The sequence below is a fragment of the Xiphophorus couchianus genome, chromosome 15, assembly GCF_001444195.1.
Source record: "Xiphophorus couchianus chromosome 15, X_couchianus-1.0, whole genome shotgun sequence".
NCBI lineage: Eukaryota > Metazoa > Chordata > Actinopteri > Cyprinodontiformes > Poeciliidae > Xiphophorus > Xiphophorus couchianus.
In genome coordinates this window covers 11,126,275-11,154,034 of record NC_040242.1, presented here as the reverse complement: position 1 = coordinate 11,154,034, position 27,760 = coordinate 11,126,275, and the positions used below count along the sequence as shown (strand labels likewise).

Sequence of the window (27,760 nt, the reverse complement as noted above, 5' to 3'; positions counted from 1 at the left end):
AATTTACATCACATATATTGATCAGTGTTTTAGTTATTGTTGATCAACGGCAATGTGTGTCTTTAGCCTTGATTTATAGAAACTCCATTTTGGATGTTTTGCGGTTTTCCTGAACTTCAAATGACAAAACAAACTTTTCTGGAACAAAGTCTCCTCTGAGCACAAATGATTATAGTACAATGTTAAAAAATTAAACCAATTCAAAGTGCTTGGCAACCTCTCACCACATTTCATTTAAAAATTCTAACCTGATAATTTGTTGTTACTTTGGTAAATGCTTTGGAGATGCATTGGGGCTCCAAAGGACCCCAGAAATCTACCCTTGCATCTAGAAAACTGTTGTGGAAACCTGCCTTGCGATGGTAACCAATCAGTTTAAATCTCCTCATTTTTCATGCTTGTGTTTCCTCACTTTTTAAAATTTTGGTTTTCGAGCTCCCCCATGTTGCTATTCTGCTCGATAACAATAATGTTGAGCGGGTGGACCCAGACTCCTCGCCTGCATCGGCCATTTGCAATTCAGCATGACTAAATGCAACACACACGGAAATGGAGGAACTGACAAAAAGAAGTAATGGAGAGGGGACATGAATAAATACAATGAACCTTCTCTTCCTGAAGCGGTGGATGGTTGAACGTTTATGAATGAGCTGTGGAGGCATGAAGGTGCCGAATTTAAGAGTTGCTACCAATTTTCTCTGAGGTAGAAAAAATAAATGTCTTTAACTCTAAGGTTAAAGACAGAATCACCTTTTGTAATGGTCACTGTTGAGACATATTAAAAGTTTAACTGTATATCAAAGCGGCTACATGTTATTTAACGACCCATTTGTAGCTCTATGCCCCCCCTCTCTAACCCACCAGTGCCTCCATCCACCCCCAACACACACATGCAGTGCATTCTACCGTGGCTCATTTGCACCTGTGTAGGAAAGAACAAAAACACTCCCCACACCTACATCCACTGCTGTGATCCGGCCCCCTTCATCCTGCTCCGGTCGGGACTTGTGCCGATCTCTCAGAGTTGTAGTGGTCATGAAGGTGAAACAGACGCTGCTTTAAATGGAATTAATTCTACATCCATGTTCGCCAACCTTGGCCTGGCTGCGCTCACTTGGTAAGCTTAAAGAGTCTAAACCAAATTTTCATTCATTAAGTGAGGTAATGGTGGCTACAGATGGAAATGGATACACAGATTAGGAAGAAATTCCTTCATTCCATGGCGTAAAGAAAATGTCTGTCTGATAAAAGGCACGTTGAAGGTTATCTATAGTGAGTGTTTTTCAGTCTCTGTAGTTTTCTGTTTGGAACAATGTTGTACATGTGCTTTCAAATAGAAATGGTGTGTCACAACATCTGTCTCTTGGAGGAACGTTTTGTTGTTGAAAATGACTTGGTTGAATAGAGGTTTTAGTTCAGTCCTAGATGGTGCTGTAACTCTTTTCCTCCCCTCTGACTTGTAAAACTTCTTTGCGATGTCTCAAATAAGTGTCGAGTTGATGGAGGGGAGTCTGGCACCTCTTTAGAAGACCACCTAAATCCTCTCTTTCCTTCTTTTTTTCCAGTTTGTGTACACAAACTCTTTAATCACTTTTCAGTCATTACCAATTGACTGAAATTGAAAGTGTGGGTTATTTCATACCCACACATTGCCATTTCATCTCTTCCCATTCCTATTTCTTACTGGGAGTCAAACTCTTTTTTACCCATTAACTAAGCAATGGTAATTAGTTTATTTCCCTTGGCAGTTCCGTATTTTTCTTAAACTTTGGAGACAAGTAACCATTAAAAAGCTCAAAATTCAAAGATCATTTGTATATTGCCTTATAAAGACTTTATACTACAACCTATTTCAGTTTATTGTGCTTCGAGCTACTATTTAGGCCAATTTCCTATAGTAAAAAATGTCCCTGATTAAACCAAAGTAACACTAGGAGAGAGAAGTGGCAAAATGCTCTCTTAGAGGAGATATACTGGGGCATAGTTTCATTGATATTTCTCAAATTTCACCCTACTTCATAAAAAATATTCATAATGACTTTACATTAGCATTTTTGATTGTTTTCATCAATATACTACAATTCCCCAGATAAAATGGATGGTGGGACTTGGTACTTTAGGTGCAAAATAATTCACACAGGTAATTCAACAAAGTTCATAACCTAGTCTTTGTTGTTTCTGCAGCTGTGTCTAACCTGGACGAGGAGAGCAAATGGACGGTTCACTACACGGCTCCCTGGCATCAACAGGAGAACGTCTTTCTCCCCGGCAGCAGGCCGCCCTGTGTAGAAGACCTTCACCGGCAAGCAAAAGTCAACCTTAAGACTGCTTTGCGAGGTAAATATCGCCTAAAGTAAATAACTTGAAAAAGCTGCAAAATATGCACTGTTAGACCATTTGTTAAGTCATACATTGCTTGCAATATTTTTTTTTAATTTTTCTTATGGCAGTTAGCATCAGTAGCATAAAAAATAGAGTATGAGGGGCGTGCCGTTGTGGCGTAGTGGTTAGCGCGACCTGTATTTGGAGGCCTTGAGTCCTCGATGCGGCCGTCGCAGGTTCGACTCCCCTCCTCTCCTTCCCCGTTTCCTGTCAGCCTACTATCATATAAGGGACACTAAAGCCCACAAAAGACCCCCTGGAGGGGTAAAAAAAAAAAATAGAGTATGAGAGCCTTATGTTAAAGTATGTTGAAGCTAGGATGCTCAATGAGAGAGGTTGAAAGATTTACTTCACTCTGTTCAGCCTTCCCGTTATCTAATGAAAGCCTTGCTCTCTCTGTCTTGCAGCCTGAATAAAATGTAGACATGTCTTGATGTGACTTAGAAAATAAATTTCAAACAACTCAATAACAGTAAAAATGGCTTACATGGAGGCGTCTTCTTTTACTAGCAACCGTCACATTAAAGAGTGTTATTGCCAACTAGGGCTGAAACGATTCATCGAGTAACTCGAGTAACTCGATTACAAAAAATCCTCGAGGAAATTTATCTGCCTCGAAGCTTCGCTAAATTTATTGTATTGTAATAAGCAATGCTGTTAAATACGCAGCACACTGGTCTAGCCGGAGGGTTTTTGTGTTGCACAACGCTACCACTTCCGTTAGCGCCTGGAGCACATGTGCTAAGTTTGTAGCTATGGAGGGAACCGGAGAATGCTCAGAAGGAGAACCCCGAAAGCGAAAAAATGTCAAAAGTTTGGGAACATTTTAGGCTAAACAGAAAGGACAACACAGCGCAATGCATCCACTGCAAAGCAGAATTGGCGTACCACAACAGCACGACATCAATGTTGCAGCATCTGAAGAGAAAACACCCGCTACATGCATCCAACTCGTACACGGTTGCCAACAGGTAACATTTATGTTCTCTTTGCTAACTACGTTGTGTGATAATCTGCCATGTTATAGATGTAAATTGAGGCACATTATTTTGCTAACGTTACATCTAAACATAGCGGTTACTTAACCGGGTGTAGTGTAAATTGTATGTGAGGGTGGAACTGAGAGAAATTATGCAGGACTTAATGTAAGTTTGTTAATAAAAATACGCAGCAACAGATTACAGGCATAAGCTGAAAAGCATTTATTTATTGGTGTCTTTCCATCCTGAAAAGTTACAGTCTTTTCTTCTCGCTACTGTTATGTATGAATTAGAAATTTTTGATTAATATTTTTTGTAGTAATTCTATATTTGTTTATACCTAAGCAATGAAGAATAAATAATAGCATCGTTTTAATAAAAATAGCAACATTTTTGCATTTTATTATGACTAGTTAAGGCTGCAGAACTCTGTACAAACTCAAACCTTTACATTTTGAGTAAGTTTATTTTTTTCCTAACATATAGATTACATTCTGTTTTCCAATACATAAAAAAAACATTTCACTGCATTTAGATTTTTCTGTGATGGTTAAAAATAATGCTTTTAATTAAAGCATCCTCAAAACTCACACATAAATGAAAGCCTTAAATCCATAAATAAAATAAAACTGAAACTAAAGCTGCTATCATGGGAGATGAGCTGTCAGTGCAGATTCCAACTTAATAATATTAAATGTTATAATATCCAAATTAGTGCACTTGAAATATATTTAATTCATAACAAGGAATAAACAAATAATCATTACATTGTGCTTCTATTCAGTGAACCGAAGAGTCATACGTTGGACAGCTTTGTTCAAAGGGTTCCAGGATGTTCGGTTGTTCAAGCAGCTGAGTTCACAAACAGCATTTTAAATATGATCATCACAGACATGCGACCGCTGTATTCTCTGGTTTGCCTTAACTTTTCTATTTAAAGCTAATGAATATTTTTTTACTCTTTTGTGTTAGCACTGAAAAAAGCAAGGAATTTGTTGCACCTTAGACTTAAAATATATTGTATAAAATGCAGTATTTACTATTTTGTCTAAACTTGTTTTATTTTTAAATCAAGTATTTTCTTTATCTATCTTTTCTGTTTGAACTTTAGAACAAAAAAGCAAGAGATTTGCTGTACTACTGATTTGAAACTTTACTGGAGGTTTAATGTTATTGCGTTATTATCAATAAAATGTTAGAGTTAAATGAGTTGTTTACTTAGTTCTTTTACGTGTATGTGTATTACTCACTGAAGATAAATACATAAACTAAAAGCTGGAGTATAGACATTTTTATAAGCATATTTGTGAGCCTGCCACTTTATTATTTGAATATAGTTTAATATCTTAGTATAACTTTTCTTCAGGTTAAAGCAAACTACTGTTACAAGTAAACTTTCTAAACTACAAACATTTAACTGTTAGGGATGCTCAAAAAGGAGATATTGGACTGATCTGGACTAACTGGTGTTATTGGAGATTTGCCAATAGTTTATTTTATAAATTTTTTTTATCCGATTACTCGATTAATCGTAAGAATAATCGATAGATTACTCGATTACTAAAATATTCGTTTACAACAGCCCTATTGCCAACACAACCTGGTTGTGTTTAATATGGTAACTGGTATACAAACCAGTTTCTATTTTTAATAGAAACTAGTTTGTATACCAGTTTCTATTACAAATAGAAACTAGAAAACTAGAAAATAGTGTTTTTTTATAGGGGTTCCTGTCCTAATATTGTTAGGACAGAAATTTATGAATTTATCAATCATAAAATCAAAATCAAACAAATGAAAAGAAAATGATAATCCTTTAAATAGTCCTGTTTATTCTCGGATGATTTGAATTTCTCCCTTGTGAAAAGGGTGTGCCAAAGAGAGAATGCAAATTAACTTGAGATCATTTACATTTAGACCATTTTAAAAATAGGTATTGGGCGTAGGGGATAACGTGACCCACGTTTGGAGGCCTTGAGTCCTTGACGCGGCCGTCACGGGTTCGACTCCCGGACCCAGCGATATTTGCCGCATGTCTTCCCCCCTCTCCTTCCCCCTTTCCTGTCAGCCTACTTTCATATAAGGGACACTAAAGCCCACAAAAGACCCCCTGGAGGGGAGAAAAAAAAGAAGGTATTTATCATAAACAATGGTGCTGTTTAATTTCTAGCTCCAAAGATAGATTTGTCATAAAAAACAACCCAACACAATGCAAATAATTCAGGATATTTCAACTTTTAAAAGGACAAGTCTTCTGTGTAGTTATAAATGTGTTAATGGCTAAAGTGCCTCTAGCTCTACATTAGTGATAATTTTGACCACTAGAACAGTAGACAGACCTACATTTCTCATTGCGTCAAGGCAACTAGTCTTTGTGCGCGGCACAGTAAAAAATGTCCAAATCACGTCATTTTGTGTTTATCCAGCAACACAACACTGTGAGATCCTCCTCCTTCCTGTTTGTCCGGTGCACTTAGAGACAAGGCACACCTTTGTTGCTCAGTAAACACATGGAGTCAAATTGCAGCACAGACACAATTGTGTATATAAAATGATCAGTTTCCCAGAAAGGGAAGCAGGAATACCGGTGAATCCTGAAACTGGTTTTCCTAAGACATTTTGAAAAAGTCCCCTTATCGCCTCATTGCTCAGATAACCGTGAGAGGATCTCACAATGCAGTTCATGCAGGTGTGTGTGTGTGTGTTGAACTACTAACTACTGTAAACAGAACGTTTACACTCAGGTCTGGCCTTGTGTGGTGGAGTTAATGGTGGGAAACCGGAGCAAATGGGGAACAAGCTGTTGTAACATGATGCGTTCAGTTTTTGGAGTCCCTATCTCACTGCTGATTCTTTTCCCATTTTTTGTTTTACCCTTGAACTATTACTAATAGATATTACACCCTGAAATATTGATGTTGCTAACAGAAAACCACACAAACATCAACTGAATGGAAGCCCCTGTAACGCAACACCGTCCGACCCCCCAGTTGTCCTATTTGATAGACAACAGGTGTCCAGCGAAAGCACATCAGTTACAACTTTGTACTGTCATTTCATTTTTCTTGTAGCTAAAAAACCCAAAACAGTCCTTCCATATGTCTCCATTTTTTACTTTTGGCCTTTTAATACCATCAACAATTTGACTTTCCATACCCTCCATGCATCTTTTACACTCAGTTTAATAGTCAACGACTTAAAATACGTTACTCTTCTCTAATCAATTTATTATCACAAGCTTTGATTGATATATTTTATTTGAGTCTCTCACACACACGCCAACACAAATATGCTGCAGTGTAAGTAAGTCAAAAGCTCATTAAATTATATTAAATCAATCAGTTTATTAAAATAAACTGATCATTTTAATAATCTGATTATTAAAACTGCAAGTTTCAATAACTTTCAGACCTATAGAAATAGGTCTGAAGAGTGAACAATTTTCCTTTTTTCTAAAACTAAATCCAGAATTCTCTGGATTCAGAATTCTCTTAAAGTTAACAAAAACATTTTACTTCAAATGAAAATACAAACATTTAACGTTAAAAACAGGGAAAAAAAATTACAATCAGTATTGAGTATTATACACTTTAATTTTTGTGTCTTTGTGCAATTATTATTACACAAAATGGTTCATATTTTAATTATTAAAAAGTTCTAGTTGGATTGTGACCTAGAGAAAATTACTGTATGCTTTAGGGCAAGAGTAAATGAGGGGCAAGAAGGTTAATTAAATAAGATTTGGCCGCAGTTTCATGCAGACACAACCAGCTACAGTACATTAATATAGACACATGACCCTGCTTACTGTTCCACATTTCTGAATAATCAATACTCTGTGTCCCTTTGACACCAATATATTTCATATGATGAGTTGCAGAAAAATTTGTGAGCTGGTTGAAGTTAATGAGGTTTCAATTCTTCAGTAGTTAGGATAATAATATAAAGTGTTTATTTGTCAAAATATTTAAATTTAATCGTACTTGGTGCCTTCAAGAATTGAATTGCATGTAAGAAACTTAATCATTTGATTTCACCTCCTGCAATAACAGAATACAGCGTTCACTTTCAAAGGAGAGTTTTACACATTTTCACTAAAGTCGAAAAACCCTCCACCAGCATGCACCTCTAAACACATGGCTGTGTTTTCTCTTAAATCTCCATTTTATGGAAGTTTTTATTTTTATTTTTTGAATGGAAAAAAACCCCCATCTTGCATGTGTACAGGAAGTGTAAGCAGAGATTATCAGTAGAAATATCTGCGTTGGAGTGCACTGTGTCTAAAATATGGAAAATGATTACACAGATTAAAGTGTGAATGTGCGGTTTGTCCTACCTGCTGCAGACACAGGGAAAAGAAAAAGTACAGTTCTGATGCATTCACATACACCGTAGCAATGTTGCACCATCCTGTAGAAATCTTTACTTGTGCATTAGAATATAATTGCTCGTAGTTAATCTGATTATTGTTTAGCGGTTTTTGGCAGATTGTTTCTTCTTTGGCTAGGTTTGTAAATTCACCAACAAAAAAAGCTAGATTTTTTGTTTTAAATGTTTGAAATGCCTTATTACTACATGAGTCAAAATTGCAGAAACTAAATCAAAAACGAAGAAATAAGATGTGATGAATTAATAGTTTAGCTATAAGTATGTAAACAGTGTATCTAGTCATTCTTTAAAACACACGGAACATATTTTACTTGTTTTATTCCTTTGCTTCTTCCTCCATCCTGCCTAGCAACAAGAAGCACTTCTCTCTGGTGTATTTTTTTTTATCAGGCATCCCAAATCATGTTCCACCAATCTCTCTCTGTCATCCTCCTAATTACCATCATCCTTTTCTAATTCCCATCTCACTGACTGGCACCTCATCAGCTTGTTCTTACATTAGCTCTGTGTGCTGGCCCCATCAGGCTCCATTAGTTGACAGTATTATACATGCATCAGTGTGTCTCTCCATCGGGATAGGCTGTAATTAGCTGTGGGGATGAAATAAATATAAAACAGGATCAAAAGGAGGATCTCTGAGGTGCCAAGCTAATAGCAAGGTGGGTGCACTTTGATACACAGCCAGAATTCATCAAGTGGTTCTGCATGTGTATCAAAAACAAACAAATATATAAAGTAAAAGCGTTTTTTTTAAATTATTTTACATTTGTCCTAATTTGCAATGCTTCAAAAGGGGAAAAAAATACATTTATAAAGAAGCGGATATTTGTTGATGTGACATTAAATCGAGTCTTAAGCAAGTTGATTGAAATCTAGTTTTTTAGATTTTGAACACATAAGGTGCACTATACTCAAAAAGTTGTGCAATAAAAAAGCAAAACAAAAGATGCACTAGTAAAAAACAAACAGGAAAACTGCAGACACTGACAAACAGAGCAACAATGTGTTAAATGCCCCCTGAGAGAACAGGAGGAAGCAGGGGAGAGAGGGATGGTTCTGCCATCTGTGTGTGACAGACTGAAACCGATATCACCTCCTCTGCTTCCACATAAACACATACACCTCTTCAGATCACACACACACTCATGCATGCACGTCATGTCTTTATGACAGCAGGTGGTGACAAAAAGACACAGAAGCAGCACTTGGCAGAGTACAAAAGGGATCACACTCACACAATTGTCAGATGTACAAAACAAGCTCAGTTTACAATATTTTCCTCTTCGGACAATAGAAAATCTACTTAACAGATATGAGTGCCATATAAAATAAGGATGATAGATAAAAAGCTCAAAGCTTAATGTGTTATAATCTCAATACATTAAAAAATAATTAGTTTGAGTAATTTAAGTCAGAAAAGTGGAACTCATGTATAGATTCATCGGTCTCAAAAACTTGTTTGTATTGATTTTAATAATTAGGGTGTTCATACAATGTAAAATCTAAATTTGGTTTCTCACAAAATAAGAGTATCACATTAGACAAGAATGATTTTTGTATTGATTTGGTAAGTAATGGCTCATATTAAATCCTGGATAGATCGCAGATTTTCAAGCAGACAGTTACCGATATCCTCCATAAGAGAGGTAAGACCTCAAAGGTCAATGCTGAAGAAGCTCAGTGCTATGTCCAAGCATATTAATGGGAAATTAAATGGAGGGAAAAAGTGTGCTAGAAGACAGTTCACAACACCTCCTTTCTCCTTTTGGGTCATAGATTTTAAAATCCGGTTCAAAGCAGCAAATGTTTGTATTGCTCTTATTTGAATAAGTTAAAATGGCGTCATGTCCCTAGATAAATACTGTCTAGCTCAACAGATCTCCTTTCCCCAGTTGTAGCTAAAATTGAGTTAAGTGTCTTGATTTGAGAAAAACTCTTTGTAAACTGAAAAGTGTACAATCTTAACTTGTACATTTCTACTCAAGCTGTAGGAATACTGACAGCTGGCCATAAAGACACCTTGGTGTCACCTTCTTACAGCCACTGATGTTTTTTTTTATTTTTATTTTTATCTGTCTTTGTCCTCCAGAATGTGATAAGTTGAGGAAAGATGGCTTCCGGAGCTCTCAGTACTACTCTCAGGGTCCCACTTTCTCTGACCCCAAACAGTCCACCAGCAGCCTACAGGATGACGAGGATGGTGAAAATGACAGAAAGGTATGTGTGTAAGCACATATAGATGTGTAAGTTAACATGTTGAAAATATGTCTTTAACATTAGCAAAGTTGCTGAATTAGCAGTGCAGTATGAGGTGATTTCTTATCGTGGTCTTTGTAAACCAGTTTCCTCTTTGTCTTTGCAGTGTCCATGCTGTGAAACTCACTGACTGAAATGATTTAATGATCTCAGCATGTCGTAAAGTTCTGCAGAAGCCTGCTATGAAGCCTGTAATCGATCCTTGTCTGCCCTCTAGTGGCTAGAAAGGAAAATACATATTTTCAGACATTTCTGAGTTGCTAATTTATTTAGCTTTACTCAGTCATAGTGTTGATCACCTAATGCTCATTTTTGTACAAACTTAGAGTGGTGTGCATTTTGTCCATAGTGATTTTATTGAAGTAATGGAGAACAAAATTAGAAATAAAACTAAATTGAAAATTGAGAAAATACACAAAAGAGAAACAAAGGTTATGAAGCTAAACAAAGAAAGTTTTCTTTAATACACTTGTGATTATTGAACGTATTTGGTAAACAGCACATTATATAAATAGAGTATAGTCTGAAAAAGATCAATTATGTTATAGCTCTTGGAAGATATGAAACAAAGAAAATTAAATGTACTGTAATAAAATATTTGTATTTCAAGCTTTATTACCTGTAATTTATTACCTATAATTTAGATTTACGTAGTCATCCATCAGTCTTTTGTACTGAAAGTTTACTTTAAAAGTGTTACGTTTGAAATGTGATCTCAATTGAAATATCTGAAATAAATTCATAGTGAAATTTTGTATTTATATTTAAAAAAAGTAAGATAGGATATAGAACTTTAATTGAGTCATGAACTGTATATATTGGTACTATAACACTCATGTACTCTGTCACCAGTATAAAGTAAATTCAGTATTTATCTCCTTGGATTTTATGTTCCAGCTTACGTCTATTTTTCAATTTAAGGATGCTCTGACCTTTGACCTTTATAACACTGTTATTGTAACTTGTCACCCTTTCTCTCGTCATTTTCATTTCTTCACACTAACCTACTTCCAACAGGCCATAGTTCCACTCCACTCTTGCCCTCTTTGTCTGCTTGTCGTCCGTTCTGCTGTTTGCCCTCTCTTTTCCCTGCCATCAGTACTTGTTGTTCTGATCCTAACTAAACCTGACAGTCTGTTTAGGAAAGGGAAACTGGGTTCATGTTTAACCTGGAGAAAATGTAGATAACAATCCATTCTTGTTACCAAAGTACCGCTCTGCTTTTTTCCCCTAAGATTGTCCTTCCCTTCTTCTGTTACCTTCTTACCTAATAATCCTTCATTAAGCTCCTGTTTTCATATTTTTTAGACTTCCTAGAGTTGCATATAAGGGATAATTGCTTACATCTAAACCAGTGATGAGCTAAAACTACTTTAAATTATATTAAGGTTCGTAAATCAGTCAAACTTGTAATAATTTAAAATCTATCTGAAGAGTAAATAGTTTCCTTTTCCAGTAAAGCACATTGTACATTCCTCAAGATTCCAAATTTATTTAAAGTGAACTTAATAATAAAATTTTGAAATAAAACTTCAATGCTTAAAATTGGTTTCAAAGGATTATCAGGAGCTTATAGCCTAATCCTGATGCCTAACTAAAGCCTAACATTATTCTAAAAGAGAGAACATGAAAGAGATATGAACTTAAACATCTTCACCTGTCAGCATTGGCAGCACCAGATAGCCAACATGATTAAACTGAGAATGTGCCTTACTTGTGGTCAGCGTTTCTTCTTTTTCAACTCTCAGAATCAGCCTGGGTGTGTTTGTCGAGTTCCAAAAATTTAAGTTGTGCTCTCCTTTCTGTCCTCCAATCACTGAGTTGGTTGTCTGAATTGGCTGAGTTAAACTAATCATGCCTCTTTAGTGGGTGGAAGAAAAAAAAAAAGAAAAGCAATCTAAAAACAGTTTCACACAAACTGGAGTGAAGAGTGTGTGAAAGCACATTTAGCACTCCAGGCATAGCGAGTCGGAGATCAGCTCCTTTCTGGCTGAGAAAGCTTTTCTGGTCAGTGGTGTGTGGACTCCACAAACTGCTGCTAAACTTAAGATTTATTCATTTGCTCCACTGAATATTAAATGCCATTTTCACTCAAAAGGTTAACATCATTAACAATAAATACTCACTATGCAAATAATTAATAATTATTTTTTAAAGAGTTCTGGATCAACAAAATAAGTTGATCTTAAAGGAATTCTTTTATTGTAGTCCGTAAAACACAGTAAGGTTATAGACTTGCCATGCTCTTAAATCCTAGGCTTTGACTAAACTAAAGAGTCACTTCTTTAGGTGTGTTATGGGAGTCAGTCAATGCGTAGCACCACACCTCCACTTAGGGGTGGGCATTTACCGTATCGCTTGTCATTTATCATGGACCATTTCTCATCACACACACAATTTTGATTTATAACTGACTCAAGAAATTCCAGTTAATAATGTTAAATAAAAAAAACCCTGACAGTATTTTCAGAAACTTAAATTTCTATTTGTTCCATATCATCCTCCCCCTACATCCAGTACAAACAAACAGAGGTTGTGTGGCACCATGAATATGAAGGGATCTCTCCAGGATTATTTGGAAGTGTTTTCCTCTAGATGAAAACACAAAGATGTTAAAATGACTGGTTTGCTGGTGACTAATGGCTCAATTTGACATAGCTGTCTGTTCCCCTGTGCGATTTTACGATTGAGGGCTCTTAGTGTTCCGGCTCGGTTGACCGCTTGAATGATTCTGTCTCTCTCCTTGCTGCTGGCCTGCAGCTTTTATTGCGCCATCTTCAGCTGTTTGGTCAACAGGCTGATTTCATTTGGATCCGACTGATCATAAAACATCTTCATAGCACCAGAAACACTTATAGGTCAATCCATGAAGAGCCTTCAGTTGGTGATTTAAGACAAGTATCTGGAGTTTTTTAAATTTCCAATCACATTTTTTTTCCCTCCCATGTTTTGTCGTACTAGTTCCTGCTGCTTCTTACCGTTTCTTTTAAGCTTCATATTTTCCGCCGCGTTAAACTTTTGTTTTGTTGTCCTCCTCCAGTCGACAGCTTCGTCAGCGGAGGATGACAAATCTCAGCTCTCCGTGAGATCCCCGACGCCGCAGGGTGGGAGCGAGGTGGGGGAGGCGTCTGAAGTTGACGGGCAGGTGGTATGGAACAAAGCTCCGCCTCTCCCGACCCCGGAGGAGAAGATGAGGCAGGCAGCTCAGGCCGTGCCCACAGATGTGGTGCCCATCAACATTACAGGTGTGTTATATTGTTTTCTTATAGCTCAGAAGGGAAACAAGTTGCCTTGCCTGTTCTTTCTCTTGCTCTCTGAGCTGAATATAAACTAATCAGGAACTGTATCGCATCACTTGGGGAAAAATAATGAAACTGTCCGTCATGGAGGTTTACTTTCCGTCTCCTATTCCATCCTGTCTGAATGGGTTTGACCTTCACCTTTCCTCTATGCATGTGTGAGTGAGTGTTTGTGTGTGAAAATCTGTTGACGGCTTATCCAGAGGTCGAAGATTCTTGCTGACTTTGTCAGATCCCCATTGTTTTTGACACATGGACACACAGCAAAACATGTCGACATAACCCTGTTAGCATGTCATTTGTATTTCACTGCTATCCAATAGGAACATCTCATTTAGCAAGATTTGGTGTTTAAAACATAAATGGAAGCATTCTTATTATTTGTATTCTTCCACTATTCGTTATTTACCTACAGCTGCTCCTGCAGACACTAATCAGAGCCTAATCTGGTCTTACTCCACTCATTTAGTATTGACTTCAGCTGCTGTCACTTCAGGTCATCGAGAGAACTTCCAAAGCGCACATGCAGACTCGTGGAGAGATCAGAGACTTTACTGTCACTTTGAGGAGAAGCCTGAGAGACACTATCTGGCCTCCTATCAAATCCTGCTTCCCTGACGCTCCGCAGCTTGTCACCAGCTAGCCACACAGCACAAAGAAAGGGAGTTTACTCTGACATTTCAGTCTTCCTGAAGGGAAACTAGACAGAGTGAGAGGGGCATGAAGCACTGTCTGTGTGAATGTGCACACTTCATGTCATGCTGTATCTGCCATGTGCATGTTTTTTTTGTTTTTTTTTTTACCTTTATCTACCTTAGTTGCTCATATTTAAAGAAATAAACATTAACCAATTGCCAAACCATTTTGTTGTAAAGAACTTTGCAATTATTACATGATGGCAATATTTTTTTAATTGTATTCACTCAAATTTAGATGTTAAACTTCAATTTTTGGGATAATTTCTCTTCATCAAACATCCTTAAGAACTCTTTGCAGCTTTTAAAGTTTATTTTTTAAATAATCTGAAGCTGCTACATGATTCTAAATTGCTTATAAATATGTAATAGTTGTAGATTAAGTGAATAATTACAATGCATTTAATGTACTGGCATTATTGTGTATATTTGGTCTCTGCAAAATACTAAGACATTTCAGAAGTTCTGGTTAGATTTAAGTCTCATTTATACATTTGATAGATTAAATTAATCAGTTTTTAAAACTTTAATAATATGTTTAAGTTAATAAGAATAAAACAACATAACAAATACTTTAATGTTTGAACTTACTCTCACTTCCTGACCTGTTAATGTTGCATGTTGAGCTTTTTAAAAACCCTGAAACCCTCTGCATGTCGTCGAGTTTGTTCCTTCTGACTAACCGAGTGCTGTTTGCCTGTGTGTCTTGCCTGCCTTTGCTCTCGCCCTCCCGGCCTCCAGGGGCAGTGTTTGACCGCCAGGCGAGCATCCGGCGCTCCCTCATTAACACTGACACCGTGCCCCGCCGGCCCAAGAAGGTCAAACGCAGAAAGACTATATCAGGGCTGCCTGACAACATCAACCAGAAGCTAGGTACGGATCTCTGCGGAGCCCTCTGTGCTAACTCTCTGCATGAGCATCCTGCACTCTGTCACAACCATTGAAAGCTTTCTCTCTCTCTTTTTTTTTTATCTATGCCTGGTGGGTTATCTTTTCTTTTTTTATATAAAGAGAAACATTATGTCTTGCGATAGTCTTCCTACCCCTTGAATTGAATTATTTCAAATGTTGTCATGTTACAACCAACATTTTAATATATTTTATATACATTTATGTGAAGGACAGACATAAAGTAGTGCTTAATTTATGAAAAGAAAACAATATTGGTGTGGATTTGTATCAGGTTTCCTGATATCCTTTAATTATCTTCAAATTAACTCTGACATGCTTCCTTGTCCCGTGGAAGAAAAGCAAGTCATAGCATGACACTTCCACTTCCATGCTTCACCCTGGGAATGGTATGTTCAGCTTGATTTTTTTGCCACAGAAAGCATTTTGCATTTAGGTTTAAACCTTTAGTCTCTTCCACATGTTTGCCATGTGATATATCCATGACTTGGTTTGAGCCATTCAGATTTTCCCACCAGAGTTCTGGATCTCTGCAGCTTCTCCAGAGCTGCCATGGACCTTATGGCTGCATCTCTGATTAAAGCTCCTTTTATACAACGTCAGTTTACGTTGTGTAATAAAAAGCATAATTAAAAATTTATGATTAAAAAATTTATTTTTAATTTTTGCTTTTTTCTCTCATTTCCCCTCCAAATTTGTGAGGCACCTGCCAGGGGGCCCGCATCCCCCACTTTTGAAAAACACTGAGCTCTTCAGAGAACCTCTGAATTTATACTGAGATTAAATAAAACATACTCTATTTATTAATTAGGTGACTTCCAAAGGTCATTGGTTGCATTAAATTTTATTTAGAAGGGAGTGAAAACAAATATAGACCACACTTTTCAGATTTTTCCTTGTAAAATATTTTAACCAATAAAAAAGTTTTGGAATTTATTTCCCCTTTAAGATTGGTCACTACTTTGTGTTGGCCTGTCACATAAAATCCCATTATATTCTATTGAGATTCATGAGTGTAATGACAAAATGTGAAAAAGTTCAATGTGTATGAATTTTAAGTTACTGGTAATTGACGAAAGCCTTGCAGCAGCTCATATTTTATTGTTGGAGTTCTGCTCTCCTCCACCCAGTTAAACTGAGCCCGCAGCCAACAACCAGTTATAGAGGCTTCAAGTCTTTTTGTGGTTATAATTGTGCTTTCATAGAGTTTTTTCTTCTTTTTTTTTTTTAGTCTAGCGACATTAGGTGTTTTGCTTCTGGAAATTGTGCTTCAGAATAAATGACTCTCCCAAGATCTGAACCATTCCTATAAAAGGTTATGTGCTTCTCTAACCTTAGTTACTCTTCTGGGTGTTAAGCGACAATAAGCTCTTTGAGCTGACACAGTGCTCTGACAGTGCAGCATGACTAATGTTTACATTTCCCTCAATTGTCACATGGTTGCAGCATTTCATGTCCCTTTTCTTTCTTTGGTCACTGAGATTAATCAGGATAGATTGGAATGGAGCTTTAAAGTCTGGTTAGTGCCCCCTTTGACTACAGCGTCTGAGTGTCGGCAGAGCTCACTCCGGGGAAATTGTCCCGCTGCTTTGTCCCCTCCCTCCTTTAGCACTGGAGCTGCCTGCAAAGTAGAGATGTAGCTTAATCTATCTATTGCAGCAGAAGCAGCAGCCAAGCTGTCAGTCCGGCTTTTAGCAGAGGAAGGGAGAGGGTGTATGCGTGGTGTGGAGACAGAAGGAGGAGAGAGAAAGGAAAGTACGCAGGAGTGAGTGCGCGAACACAAACATCAACAGGAGAACCATCATAAATGAGATTAGACATCCTCTCTCTGTACATTGACTCCTCAGACTGTGCACAAGCCAGTATGGTTAGTATGTGTATCTTCTTTCGGTGCATGTTCTTGGGTTTCTGATCTTGAATGAGCATGTTTGTAATGCACATGCACGCTCATGTGTCTTTTGTGTAAATGTTAATGCGGGTGAAGTGGTCAGTAATCTATTAGGCTGAGCTACAATAAGATTCAGAGAGGAAGTGCAGCGGAGAGTGTCTCCCATCATCATTTCCTCGTTAATGACAAAGACCAGATTCTATTAACGCATGCGACACGGTTACGCTAAATCAAATTAGTAATCTCTTTTTGTGACCAGTTCATCTGAAAGTCCGGTCCGATGAGAAGAAGACTCCGTTGAACCAGAGAAAAGATTTTTCACCATCACATGTTTTTTTCCCCCCCCACAGCAGCTAAAGGGCGAGGCGGAGAACTTCGGCCACAGTCCATGTTCATCCCAGGACAGTACTCCACTTTGGGCCGAGTGGGGAGCGTCAACTCAACTCTCCGACATTCAGAGACCAGAGACTCGAGCTGCCAGACGGAGGAAGTGAAGATTGTCCCCCCGTCTATGAGGAGAATCCGGGCGCAGAGAGGACAGGGGATTGCCGCTCAGATGGCCGGTATATCTGCTTCCTCTTCCACGGGAAGCATCTCCATCTCCAGCAGCGACAGCTCGGGGGTCGTAATGATGCCCCATCTGTTTAACGGAGACCCCTCCCGTTTTCACAGCCTCCCTCGACAAGGTGCTAGGGTGTCCCTCAGTGCTGATCCTATCTATAGCAGCACGCCCAAAAAGCCAGAGGACCAGCCTCAGAGGCAGATTGGGAAGCTACAGGTTGACGACACGGTGGTGCACATGAGGAATACTCCAAGGATGAACTCTTTACCCAGGCCCAAGTCTCAAGAAGTGAGTGGGACGCACCCTGCTGAGTGGGGAGGCAGCACGGCGTGCGTCGTCTCCCCTCATGCTGCTTATTCCACTTCCTACATCCCCAATGCCACACTGTCTAGCTCGACTGAAGTGATTAGCCTCAAGACCTCCAGTCAGTCAGTTTCAGCTTACCCCATATCTCGAGCACTCAGCCAGGCTTCCTCTACCAACACCGACCACCTGATGTCCAGTCCAACCGCTTTTAGCCAAAGCCCATCCTTGACCACTTCCACCCCCATGCACACACCTCAGGACATTTGTGTCACACCTGCCAGGCCAGCTAGTGAGTCGGGTCACTCAGACAGCAGCATCCACAGCTGCAGCACCCTGGCCCCCACTCCGCCGTCCTTCCTACCAGAAGAGAATTGGATCTATGACACGCCTGAAAATGTGATGACCCCACACCGCACCCTGACCTCCAGCTGCTCAACCCCAATCAACCAGCTCTACAGCAGCTTGGAACACTCCTCCAGGACCACCACCGACTCAAGTTCACTCTACTCTCAGGATAACGATGGGTACTACACCTCTATGCACCTGGATTTGGGTCTACGCTCCCGAAGTCACGGTAGTGGGCATGGTGCCACAGCTGGACGAGCCTCCAGACACAGCATGTATGAGTGTCGCGAGATGGTCGGTGAGGAAGACTCTGGGAGCCTCTACAGTGACCGCTCCCTCTCCCGCAGCATCTCCCTCCGCAAGTCCAGGAAACCCCCGCCTCCCCCAACTCGCACAGACTCTCTGAGACGCAAGCCTGCAACAAAGAAACCCCTAGGAGGCGTTGCCGCCATTAGCGGTGCTAATATGCCGAATGGCAGTATGCTCAGTGAGACTTTGATTGCTAGCTTGCAGCAAAGCTTACAGATGGGACTGAGAGAGGGAAAGGGAAAGGGTGCTTCGCCCTCCTCACCATCACACAGTCCAAGCAGTGACTATGATGACCCTTGGGTGATGCGGTCACGCAGTCAGAGCAGCATCAGTGCAGGTAGCTCTGCAGCCTCGCTAGCAGCTAGCGCCAACGGTGCTGGCATGCCAAGCGTGTACTCTCTCTGCCACGTCACGCCCACCCCCAGTGACACCAGCAGCTTGCGTTCTGACTATGCCGAGTCCTGGGGATACTACTCAGACTACCCACGTAGCCAAGTTGACCAGAGGGTCCAGACACCTCCTGGCCATGCTGCAGATAGGGTCACAGCTGGGGGTCATCCAGGAAAGTTTCGGAAAGCAGGTCAGACCCAGGGGGCTACATCTCAGGAAGTAGAGGTGTCTGCAAAGAGCAAACCCTCCAACTCCTCACCGGACCGGGTGCACAGACTCACCTCCCCATCCAGCGGCTATTCCAGTCAGTCCAACACCCCCACAGCTGGAACACCAGTACCCGCATTTGTCAGGTCCATGTCTCCGTCGGGTGGAAAACCTAGACCGAAAGTCCCGGAGAGAAAGTCGTCTCTACTCTCCTCGGTTTCTGTCTCATCCTCCTCTACTTCGCTGTCCTCCAATACCTCAGACAGTCTGAAGTGCTCTGGTCCCCTTCCACCACTTCCACCACTGCTGTTCTCCTCCTCAGCTCCCACCACCCCTCTCAATGTACCTCCACCCTTCCCTCCCCCTCCAAGTTCTACTCCTCCACCTCCGCAGGATACTTCTTTCCCTGCTCACTCCACTTCCCCAGAATTTCCTCCTCCACCGTCCCCAGACATGCTAATCCATACCAGCTCATCTTTCAATGGGAGCCTCAGCCCACCCCCTCACCCGCCTCTCCCTGCCATAGGGCCCCCTCCACCTCCTCCACTTCCTGCTTTTGCTTCAGTGTGTACCTCTCCTCCTAAGAAGACTGCAAAAGATCCTCCTATGGCAGATCTTTCCAATAGCCCCTCAAACTCGCCCAAGCCCTTGATCACCCCGTTTGCGCTGCAGAGTGTTCAGCTCCGCTCAGTTAGACGACCAGAGAATGAAATCAACAGTAAATCAGACAACATCGAAACAAGTCTAGAAACCATTTTGGGTCTGAAACATCAGGACCAGGAGTTGTCATACTCTCAAGGGCATCCCACTGTACTGACCTCGTTGACTGGCTCATCCGAACAGGATTCGCTCAAGGCCCCGCCGTCACCTGTGTCGCAGCTTCTGGAAGAGCTGTCACTGGACTGCAGTTTCACAGATGAAACACCAGATGGCGCTCCCATCAATGGGGAAACTGATGAGCAGAGTTACCGTATGTTAAACGGTGAAGAAAACAAGGAACGTAGCTCCCCCATCAAACAAAAGCCCCCAGCCGTCGCCAAGAAACCCAAAGTTTCTCTAATATTACCGTTTAGCACAGGCGAACATGTCCAGCTTCAGCTTCTGGATGCAACTCCTCTAACCCAAGCAGATGATCAAGTGGATGCACCACACAGGCAGATAGATGAGGAGGTGATAGAGCAGAGTGAGGAACAGGAAGAGGAGGATACTCAAGAAAGCTTTGAGCTGTCAGGGAGAGGTGAGACATCACCAGACCAGGATGACTCCTGCTATACAAATGAAGATAGAAGTGTTGATCATGAACTTGCAAACGGAGAGGTTCATGAAGAAGAAGAGGAAGAAGATGGAATGAGTAGCACCACTGGGTCAATCAGCTCCAAGGATGATGATATAGGTGGGTCTGAATTCAATTTTGTATTCACTTTTTAACAGGATAGACTCTCATGCCAGAAACTTCAACACTTAAGCTTTATTTGATAATCTTCTATGGTTAGAAGTTGAGCTATTGGCTGCTGTTAGAGTTGAAATTAGATTTTTTTTTTCTGGTTATGAAAACTGAATGTTGTGGCTTATCACTGGGCCAGCAGTGCTGCTGCATAAAATCAGACTTTCTTCTTTATACATACTTCCTTTTTTCCACCCATCCCACCACACTCTCTCTGGGAAGTTCCAACAAAGGCTGGAAAAGCGTGGATTTTCCTTTCAGATCTGAAGTGTGAAAAAAGAGAGCTGGAAATATAATTGTGTTTCCAGACTTTATTTCCAAACTCATTGTCTAAAAGTTGCACTTAGCTTTCCCTCCATCCTTCAACCCATCAATCCAACTATCTAATCTTTAACCCATCTGCCAGGCCATTTATTTATACATATGTCCTCCTCTCCATCCATCCTACTCTTTTTGAGCCTTCTGTCTGCCTTTAATTCTTTTATGTTTAAAACTTAAAGAATAGGCTAAAAATAGACTGAGAATTTGATATTTGAATCTGCAAAAGGGAAAACAATCTCAGTCCAAATATTCATTTTCTCTTTCTTTTTTTTTTTGGGCTGTTCTTCCATACTCCATCTCTGTAAATCAGTCCTTTCTGGCCCGGTCCACCCCTCCTCCCCTCTCTCTCCCTTTCTCACTCTCTTCGTATGAGGTAAGGATGGGGGCACGTGTCCCAGGGGAGACGCTGTTTTGTGGTTGGAGGGAGATCGGCGGGGGGAGGGGCTACATGGTGGAGTGAAGGGAGGGGAACTGATCCTGTAGAGAGGATGAAGGGGAGGACGGGGCGAGTGTAAACTGTGACTGCAGGCAGTTGATGCTCAGACCTGAGCGAGGGAAGGATGAGAAGGCGACATATGGAGTGGAGGAGAATGTAAGAGGACAGTCAGGGATTCCACCTCTTTGGATATCACCAGGTTAAAGCGACAAGATGGAGACATGAGTGTTTTTTTTTTGTCTTGTTTTTTATGTGAAGATGTAAATAAGTTGCCTTTTTTCCCCCCCCTCAGGTGAGGTTTTTGAACCCAGCACGGCTGAATCGTCTCCGCCCCCGTCAGCGAACGGGGCGTCTGAGAAGAACATGGTGACCCCTACTCCCACTGCTACCCGACCCAGAACCACAGAGGACCTCTTTGCTGTGATTCACAGGTAGGAACTCATCACAACTCCCCTAATCTCAGGGTCCAACTTCAGAAATGTAATTTGTTCTCCTGATCCGCCTCTTATTTATCGCTCCTGCTTCCGAATCCTCTATCAACATCCAATTCTCTCATCCTCACAAACTGATAAGCTCCTTCCTCTCCATCACCGTTCAGGACTTGATTTCTTTTCCTCTACCTCCACTTCATCACCTCTCTGGCATAACTTTACCAATCCAGCACTGTCCAGTATTGAAGCAAGCCTTTTCTGGACAGTTTAATGACGAAACGCGATGTTTCTGGAGCCAAAATGAGTCATTAAATGTTCATGAAGGCATCTGTGTTCATTTAGTCACATTATCATTGCTCATTCTCAACAGGAGAGGAGGGGAAAAAAGACAGTTTCTTCATTTATTATTAACTATTGAACACCCTTAAGTCCTAATCTAGGTTAGGGGCCACTGGAGACTTTCCCATCTTCAGTCTTCACGTTTCTGCTCTCTGTGACACATTACGCATACGTTGCTCTGCCTTGCTCCGCATAAATATCCCATGCAGCCCGCCAGTTTGTGCTCCACGGTCACGTGCGACGGCAGCGGCAGTCGGACTTCTCCCTGAGCTTCACAGCGTTTCATTTTCACAGGATTTTATCTCCGCTCAGAAGAGGGGTTTTCGGTGCATTTATGGCACCCGGGTGCGTCACGTGTACAAGTATGGTGTTGTGCAGCCTAATTAAAGATGAAGACTGCATGCAGCTCGCAGGCGAGTTGTTTGTATTTGTTCGGCACACTCCTCCTCCACAACACCTCGGGGTGGACGGAGCGTAAAGAATAATTTCAATTAGGATTTCTGGAAGTGCTAGACATTTAGAGATTTTTTTTTGTTAATGATCACAATTGGAGATTTTTAGCAGCAAAATGGGCAGAAATTTAAAATAAATTGGACATTTTGGAGCAACATACGTTCAGTGACTGTTTCTCTTTCTTATTATGATAAAAATTTGTGCAGCAGGTTGCTTAGTAGAGGTAATAGTGTTGAGTAAAAAAAAAAATAAAATTAAGAATTCATGAATTTTATCCCCATTTTTATGTCGCTAACCTCTATCTGATTTTTATTAAACCCATAAAAGATTACAATTTAATGCCTTTGATCATCAAAGGAAAAAAAAAAATTCCAGATTTTTCAATGCGGTCGCTGATTGGAGACAGTAAAGGAAAAAAATTGCCAAGTTTAAACTCTGACCAAGCAATTGAAGCTGGGAGACACCAAGTTATTTTTAGCTTTCACATCTGGTTTCTGTAGGTTTTTTTTTTTTTTAGTTACTGATGAACATCCTGTGTGAAAAGTCTTCAGAGCCCAAGCAGAAAACTTATCTGAAATAAAACACTCCAAACAGGCCAGGAGGAAGAGATCGATGGCGTGCTCGGAGCTCGGTCTCATATTGCACATGTGTTCACCTCTAGAACTGTTGATGCTGTTCAGTATGCCGTTATTACGGTCCACTGGATCCAGGTTCCCTATCTTATGCAATGCTCAAGTGACAACAGCAACTTGCAGAGGGAGGCTGCAGGGATGAGATCGAATTTAGGCCAAAAATGCATTTTGAAGTGAGATTCTCCAATAATCGATCATGTTTTCAGTCCTCCCTCTTATGACCTTCAGTGAGAGCTTTATTTTTTTTTCTCCTGTTCCTAAATGGAAGATTTTTTTTTGGTGAAGACTAGAGGATTACAGATTCTACATATGTCCTTCACATATCGTTACCTTGAGCATCAGGTTCCCGCTCTGCATTTTCAATGCATTTAATTACATTCTCACAGGGGCGCTACTAGGCATACTGGGGCATCAGACTCTTTTAAATAAAACATTTACTCTAGTGTTCTGATTTTAATCACTTTGGTCTAAATGGAAATTTTACTCTGTACACTATTTAGTGGTTCACAACAGACAAATATCCTGTAACTCTGTTAAAAGGTTCTGGAGATCCCTACTGGTGCTTGATATCCTTTTTTTTTGTTTTAAAAGTGCTTAAATTTTGAGTAAAGTGTTTAAGGTAGCTTAAAATTGGCATTTTTTAAATGTTGCTACCAAAACCTAACAACTTACTCTTGTTTTGCGTTGCTAACCTGGTAAAACAAACCAATAAAACCGCTTTGGGTAGATTAATCATTATTTCTAAGTAAGAATTGTGTAAAGCGCTTAAACCAGTTTTTTAAAAATATCTCTCCTCATCAAAATGAGTTGAATTCTATCAATTTCTAGATTATTTCATCTGAAACTTGCTAAATTAAAATAAATATATTCATTTTAACTTATTCTAGTTGACATTGACTTAATCTTTAGACGAAGCAGCAAATATTTGTCTATTTAAATTTTACTAATAAAATGGAAGAACAAAGCATGAAAATATAGCAGAGAGATGAGAAGGTACAAATGGTGCTCTACAGAGTTTCTGCATTGTTTTACACATAATTGTTTCCATTTTATTTCTTGAAAGCCGTAAATTGACTCGATTGTTCAGTACAAAAAGGAAGTTTATTATGTTTGAGAGGCAAACTTGATTATTATGCCACTATCAAAACTTTTCTTGAAAATGGTCTCAAAACAATATTTGTTGTGCAGCAAAATTTGTTGTAGTGGCCGGTGTATGCAGGGTAGCAAACAGCCCTGTCAGAAGAAATTGAATGACAGACATTGTGCGATACATGAAATCCCCCCACTTTTTATATATTTTTACATGTGTTGTACTTAGATTATTGTACTTGTTGTGGTTAATTTAACCCTTGAACTCACTGTTCAAGTCGTCTTTGTGTCCACAGGTCCAAGCGGAAAGTTCTGGGACGTAGGGAGTCTGAAGAAGACAAATCCCTAACTGGGAGCCAGCCCCAGTCTCCACCGTCGACCCCCACCAGCCTGTCTCCGGGGACGGTGTCACCGCTGCCCCGCCAGGCGGGCTCTATCCAGCGCAACCTCCGCAAGACCTCCACCAGCAGCGATTCCTTCAAGGCCCTCCTCCTCAAGAAGGGAAGCCGCTCCGAGACCAGTTTCAGGATGTCTGCTGCCGAGATGCTTCGCTCCACTGACCCTCGCTTCCAGCGAACACGCTCGGATGGCTCGTTAGACCCCGCTCTGGGTTCGCCCACCTCGCCGATTACCCCAAACAGCCCCTCCAACTCTCCCAGCCGAGGTAAGAGGGCATCCGAACTGGAGTGGGGCCGCTACGAGGGTCTGTCGTCGCCTACATCCTCGCCCTACTCGATGGGCATCTCAAAGTTCGGACGCTCTCGCACGCCGCCGTCTGCCGCCAGCAGTAAATACAACGCCCGGAACAGAATCCTCAGCAGCCCCATGACCGTGATCTGCGAGCGCGAAGGAGAGCTGGCTGAGAGCGAGAATGGAGAAACTGCTGAAGATCTGTCCGACCCAGCGGTCCGGACTCTCCCCGTGCTCACAGACTCCAATGGCACTTGATAAGCTGAGCTCATGTGGAACATAACCTAGAAGGGGGTCCAAAGAGGGCCCTCCCCGAGCTCCAGCCCCCTTTGTGCTGCCTCTGACGGAGGGATCTGATGCCCGTGGTCACCTGATCATGAACCACGCAAACCTGTCTGAAGTGGAAAAATGGCTCTGCTAGTATGATTTCATTCAATCTTGTAGTGATTCACCTCCTGTTAAAAGAAGTCCTTCTTTAACATCTGGTGTCTTTTATTTAAATGTTTTAATTATCCCTCTAGTTTAATTAAAGAACAAGCATTTGAGGGCAAGCTAAGGTGAAGGAATCAGAGTTGTAAACATTTAACTTTGCAGCTGTGGCAGCTGGAAAGTAAAGATGTGGTTTTTGCTCAGCTTGTAAAAACTCAGTTTCTGTGTTTTGCTGCCTGGCTTTAGAAAGTGACTGAAAGCAGCACCGTTTACAAAGTCAAACTGGAGGACCAGGTACAGCAGACAGAAAGCCTGACGGTACACCTTCAACTGTAGAAACACCAGCTTTTTACTTTCTCCTCACAGCTCAGCCGTTAATGTGTTCAGTGGTCCACAGGACGTGCAGAGGGGCTCAGTGCTGCCACCCAGAGATGGGATCAGTGCGGACGATACCAAGGCTGGATGAAAAAAATCTTGACTTCTAGTTTGTAGACTTTGCACTGTGCATAGATCTGTTTCTGTTTGTGACTTTGAATTATGTTTTAAAGATCGTTTTAGTTATGAGTTGTGTTTGGGAGTTAAATATAAACCTGTAAATGTATATTAAAAGATCTTATTTTATTGTCCAGCTCTTTTAGTTTTCATGTGGGTAACCAAAGAGTTTATTATTAAACAGAACTGGCTGTTAATCTGAACTCAAACTGAGGGTGTGTTTTTGTCTGGCAACAAATCTGTTTGATGTTTGTAGAGCTTAAATGATTTCTTTTACGATGTCTGACTAAGTCTGACTAATTGTTTTATAAACTATAAAATTTTAGAGCCCTGTGTTTACTTTTACATCGTTTATTTCTCGTTGCAGGGCATTGGGATTTTGTTCCTTATTCCTTATAAGGAGGGTTACTTCATAGTTCTCATGTCAAATTCCAGTACTCTACACTTTTTTATATTTAGATTGCTGTATAAATACAAAGAATTACTTTGGCAATAATCTTCTGTGCTCAGGAATTAAATATGTAACATGGATGGTCAAATGTTGGACTAAAAGATGGATGGATGGATGGATGGATGGATAATGGCTCACAGATGAATGTTTGGATGATATATAGATTGATTGATTGATGAATGGATGATCCGGATTTACAATGGATTGATGAACCAACAGATGATGGATGTGTACAAAACTTAGACAACTGGATTGAGAATACAATTTGGAAGTACAAGACCTGGAAAAACATTAGACCTCCATAGATTTCCAGGCTGTTTAGGAGCCATGAGTGTAGGCTTGTAGTTTGATATAAACATTTCTGTTAATATTCCTCTTACTGCTCCTGTCCTCATTCCTGACTTGTGTAAATCTTTTTCTGAGGCTCACAGCTGGGTAAATATGCTCCCTTCAGATTTATGAACCAAACTGACAGGCGTGTGATGTACCAGCCGTACCAGCCTGTGTGTCTCTCAGCCTCTCTGTGGCGATGACCGAGCGCTTGTCTCTCGCTTGGAAACATCTCAGTTCTGCAGCTTTGTTAGAGGCTGGTTGGCAGATAGGGGTGGGAGTGAAGTGCCAGGCTCCATTTATACGTCTGTAATAAAAAAAAAAGGTGATATTTAAATATGTCAGTTTTCTCTGTGTGTGATGCAGGGCCATCTGGCTGCCTGACGCACCAAATCATATCCTCATTAGCGCCGTGGTCATGCCATGCTCCTCGGTCATCTGGAAAGCTCAGCCCCCTCCTCTCTTCTTCCCCTTCTATGGGGTCATCAGTTACATCTCCTCCTGGACATCCTCGTTAGGGATCTGAGCAACAGTGAGCCGTTCGGACTCCACACTGTCCACAAGATCAGTAAAAAAAACTGAACAAAAAAATGCTCTCTGGAAGGTATTGGAACGGAAACACAGATCTCCTCATACAGTTTTGTGTGATTCAGCAGTCACCTGTCCTCCACAAGCTGCCTCCATCTGGCCATCAGAAGGGAATCAATACCCTCCCCTCCCGGCTATGATCACACTCCAGACGCTTCCCGCTGTCCTTCTGTTAGCACGTGCATCTGCGCAGCATCTTCACAGGGTGTGACTAAAAAAAGAGCTCAGCAGAGTAATCTGGAATATTTCCAGCCCTGCAACATACTGCAACCTGGTCAACATGCTGCTACGGCTCCCCAAATCTGAAAACTAGTCAGTGTCTAGGTGCTGTTTGAATTGTTGATCACTTACCTTTTTTTTCTCCAGGAGATGCTAGTGGATTTTAAAAATGTATGTGTTAAACATGTTAAAATCTTGAAAGGCTTTTAGGGAAATTTGATGTCCTGTTTTCCTTGTGTAGCTGGTTTTTGTTCTCCATGCTTCAAAGAGGAGTAGTTCACTGTGAGGTATTGACACATATAATAAGGTCTGACCTGGAGATTTATCAGGTTTTAATACATACAAACTCATTTGTGTAAACTTTGTCACATTTAGATGATGAATTAAAACAAACACTGAGCATAACATAAGATAATTGTGTTGCACGTCATGTAATTGACGAATGGATTACCCAACATCTGTTATAAGTATTCTACAGGTCAGAATAAGGATGGAAAAA

General features: G+C 40.6%; 1 protein-coding gene and 1 long non-coding RNA gene across 9 annotated transcripts in view; both read left to right on the top strand.

The window, feature by feature from the left end:
* nhsl1b (NHS-like 1b) overlaps positions 1 to 26,497 on the top strand; it is a 98,545-nt gene extending 72,048 nt beyond the window's left edge. For 7 of the 8 annotated variants that reach the window (XM_028040666.1, XM_028040671.1, XM_028040668.1 and 4 more), the window contains 7 exons: positions 2,185 to 2,337; positions 9,841 to 9,968; positions 13,048 to 13,252; positions 14,743 to 14,874; positions 17,149 to 20,310; positions 21,411 to 21,549; positions 24,359 to 26,497. In XM_028040666.1, coding sequence (XP_027896467.1) covers positions 2,185 to 2,337; positions 9,841 to 9,968; positions 13,048 to 13,252; positions 14,743 to 14,874; positions 17,149 to 20,310; positions 21,411 to 21,549; positions 24,359 to 25,010 — 4,571 coding nt within the window. In that variant the 3' untranslated portion in view covers positions 25,011 to 26,497. The remainder of the gene's footprint in view (positions 1 to 2,184; positions 2,338 to 9,840; positions 9,969 to 13,047; positions 13,253 to 14,742; positions 14,875 to 17,148; positions 20,311 to 21,410; positions 21,550 to 24,358) is intronic. The other variant, XM_028040670.1, reaches the window with a different exon arrangement.
* Positions 2,926 to 4,424, top strand: LOC114158807 (uncharacterized). The gene is made up of 2 exons (XR_003598479.1): positions 2,926 to 3,353; positions 4,147 to 4,424. It is a non-coding gene; the product is annotated as an uncharacterized LOC114158807 (long non-coding RNA).
* Positions 26,498 to 27,760: the final 1,263 nt, after the last annotated feature.